This window comes from Halyomorpha halys, unplaced genomic scaffold (assembly GCF_000696795.3).
Source record: "Halyomorpha halys isolate HHAL.00 unplaced genomic scaffold, Hhal_1.1 Scaffold1800.1, whole genome shotgun sequence".
Lineage (NCBI taxonomy): Eukaryota > Metazoa > Arthropoda > Insecta > Hemiptera > Pentatomidae > Halyomorpha > Halyomorpha halys.
The window spans coordinates 91,349-94,501 of NW_027110847.1; the positions used below are offsets into that span (position 1 = coordinate 91,349).

General features: G+C 34.0%; 1 protein-coding gene across 1 annotated transcript; it reads right to left on the minus strand.

Annotated features, from left to right (window-relative positions):
* Positions 1–1,362: 1,362 nt before the first annotated feature.
* LOC106690668 (uncharacterized) lies at positions 1,363–2,559 on the minus strand. The gene has a single exon (XM_014436175.1). It carries the CDS (start codon positions 2,542–2,544, stop codon positions 1,708–1,710), a length of 837 nt encoding a protein of 278 aa, XP_014291661.1. The 5' UTR covers positions 2,545–2,559; the 3' UTR covers positions 1,363–1,707.
* Positions 2,560–3,153: the final 594 nt, after the last annotated feature.

Here is a 3,153-nt window from a genome sequence, read left to right on the forward strand (position 1 = left end):
TGGGTTGTGACAGTAATTTTTTCGATAGAATTGACTGACCGAAAATACTATTTTATAGTTAGATTTTTCAATTTTTTTCGTTTATTTCAGAAAAGGCTTTAATTAATAATAATTAACTACAGGACATAAAAAAATATCTTGAAAACTAGAAATATAAACTTGAAATCCATTAAGTTATGAAGAAATCTTCAGCAAAAAATTATATACTCCTTCTGTATCATTCTTTTTTGTTTTATATTATTTATATTTTTAGATTTATATTAAGTAGGTCATATGACATATTCTTAGAGTAAATGGTATTTTTGCGAACATAATATTTTTTGTATTTAATTACACAGCCAGAATTGCATAAGTATTAATCAAATAATAAATTATCAATTCCCTTGTCTTGATATCATATTCATTTTACTTCTCATACCCCTCACCATAATTTTGAAAAAAGCCAATTAAAGGCAAGGGTTTTGGATACATGTGTATACCCGGTAATTTTATATGGATCTCAGACATGGTAAGCTACAGAAAACTGACGGAAAAAAATCTAATGAACAATGAGGGAAGATAAATATAGACTTTTCAAGAAGTGTGATGGGTATTACAACAGACTGGATACCAAGAGGAGGAGAGAAAGACCAATTATAGAATGATGAAATGAAATGGTTCAAAGAGTAAGAGATTATTGGGCTACTGTGGCTAGAAATAGATCGCTAGAAAATTGTGCACACTTATTGAACTACATATTTTTTTTTTATTTTTCTCTTAAGTAGGATACATTACATAGGATACATATGAAATATCATTAGGGTAAATGGCATTTTTGTGAACACACCAATTTCTTTCATTTTAGTACACAGCCCATATTTAATAGGTACTTGTTAAATAAATTTCAGTGTTAGAACTCATATTTATTTTACCACCAATACTTCCCATCATCACTATACACTTTACTTAATTAAGTTAATAAAAGGGTTATTTAAAAATCTTTTATTTTAGCAAAAAAAACAAAACAATAAATATAACCAGCGTTCACAATTGTACGGGCTACTATGGATAGAAATGGACTAAATTAATAAAGAACTTATAGTAAATTATATTTATAACCAAGTGTTATATGCAGCATACAAAATATTTTTATTTTAGGTAAATCGTTATTTGATTTTAAATTAAAATAAAAAGTTAAATTTTTTAAACAATGAAAAAGCAGTAGCATGTTTATAAACCAAGCTCATGCCTACCAAGGGAGAGTCTTCAGTTCTGTGAAGAATGTAAGTAAAGCTGTAACTATCATTATCATTATAATTACCATCCACTATCAATAAACTCTAATATGTTTTGACAAAATGGGATATTAAAAAGTCTATTAGATTTCTTAAAAAACATCCATTTATTCCTAACAAACAGCCAACTGGTATTTACAATTACATTATAAATAATGCCATGATTAAAACATTAAAGTAATTAGTAATGTCACATTACATGCATTTACAGCGTCACCAGGTACGACTATAAATAAAACAATAATTTAAAAAAAAAATATCATAAAATAAAAGAAAGTAAAAAAGGGTCTTTGATTATTGCAAAGTTCATTTAGTTTGAGTAGAACCCCTTGACATAAGGAAGCATCAAGGGGGTCATCATGGTAGTTTCTGCTTTGGAAAGCAATTGATGAAGATGATGTCCAAAAAATAATTAATGGAGATGGTGTCCACCCTACCAAGACAAGTCATGACCACCATACGAAGACAAGTCATGTCCACCGAACGAAGACAGGTCATGTGCACCATACGAAGAGAGCTCATGTTCTCCAAACTTGTGCTCTGCCTTGGGTACGTAGTATGGTACAGGAACCTTCACGTACTCTGGCACCTTCACCTCATAGGGAACTTTCTTTTCGACGTAGTAGGGAACTTTTTTTTCAACTGGCACAGGGTACGGCTTGGGTACGTAGACAGGGTACGGCTTGTCAACAGGTACCTTGACGTGAACTGGGATCTTCTTCTCAACCACGTAGGGCACCTTCTTCTCTACTGTATAGGGCACATGGTAAGGGCGAGGAATCTCGACGATTTCCTTGACTGGGTACGGTACAGGCTTCTCTACGGGATAAGGTACCTTCTTCTCGACTACGTACGGGACCGGTTTCTCGACGTGATATGGAACTGGGTTATCGACGGGCACCTTTACAGGGACTGGCACTTCTTTGTAGACGGGGTACGGTTGTGGCACGGGAACTTTAACTGGGTAAGGTATCTTCTTCTCGACTGTCACTGGGTACGGCTTAGGTACGTGGACTGGTACTGGTCGATCAACATTCACGTGAACTGGATACGGTACGTGCTTTTCAACTTCAACTGGTACTGGGTACGGTACCTCTTTGGTTATCACTTCTGCTTTTACATCATGACCGAAATCGAAACTACCTCCAAAGTTGCCCTGATCAAAGAGGCTCCTCTTGTCTTGTGTCTTCTCTTCTTTGTTTTCCGGCTTCTTCTCTTCAGCCATGACCAGGCAGGCCACCAAAATTAGCACTAGAACACTACTCCTCATCTCGTACACCGCTCAGACACTACTGATTCTTTCAGCCTCCATCCCTATCTTATATAGTAGCGGTTTCACAGCGGTCAGTGGCTGTTATTGCGCAAACTTAGGAGACAGGCTCTGCAGACTTTCATATGCAACCTCTTTCCACTGGATTAATAAATAATTTTACTAGTCAATTTTAGTAAATTATATTATGTGTATTTTGTTCATTAACTGCTCGTTATGCCTATCAAAGTGATTGTGTAAAATGATTTTTAAATTATGTTGTTTAATATTTCGCAGGCCAAATACATTGTTGATTCTTGGATTATTTTTTAGGAAATCATATTGTGCATAGTTTAAAGACTTTATTTAATAGATTTTGAGTGATTTTTGAGAAAATTGTAAAATCTATAATTTTAAATGGCACATTGGACAAGATGAATTAGCGAAGGCTATATATCAGTTGTACGGTCCTTCCTTAAAAAACTAATTTTTATTTCATACAAATTTTCGTTCACACACTTTTTGCGAGACTTGGTATTTTAGGCACAGTGGAACTATATATACGTAAATTTGCATTGAAAGCTCATATGCAAACTTTTTCTCTAGATCTTCTATCTATCTATCTATTTA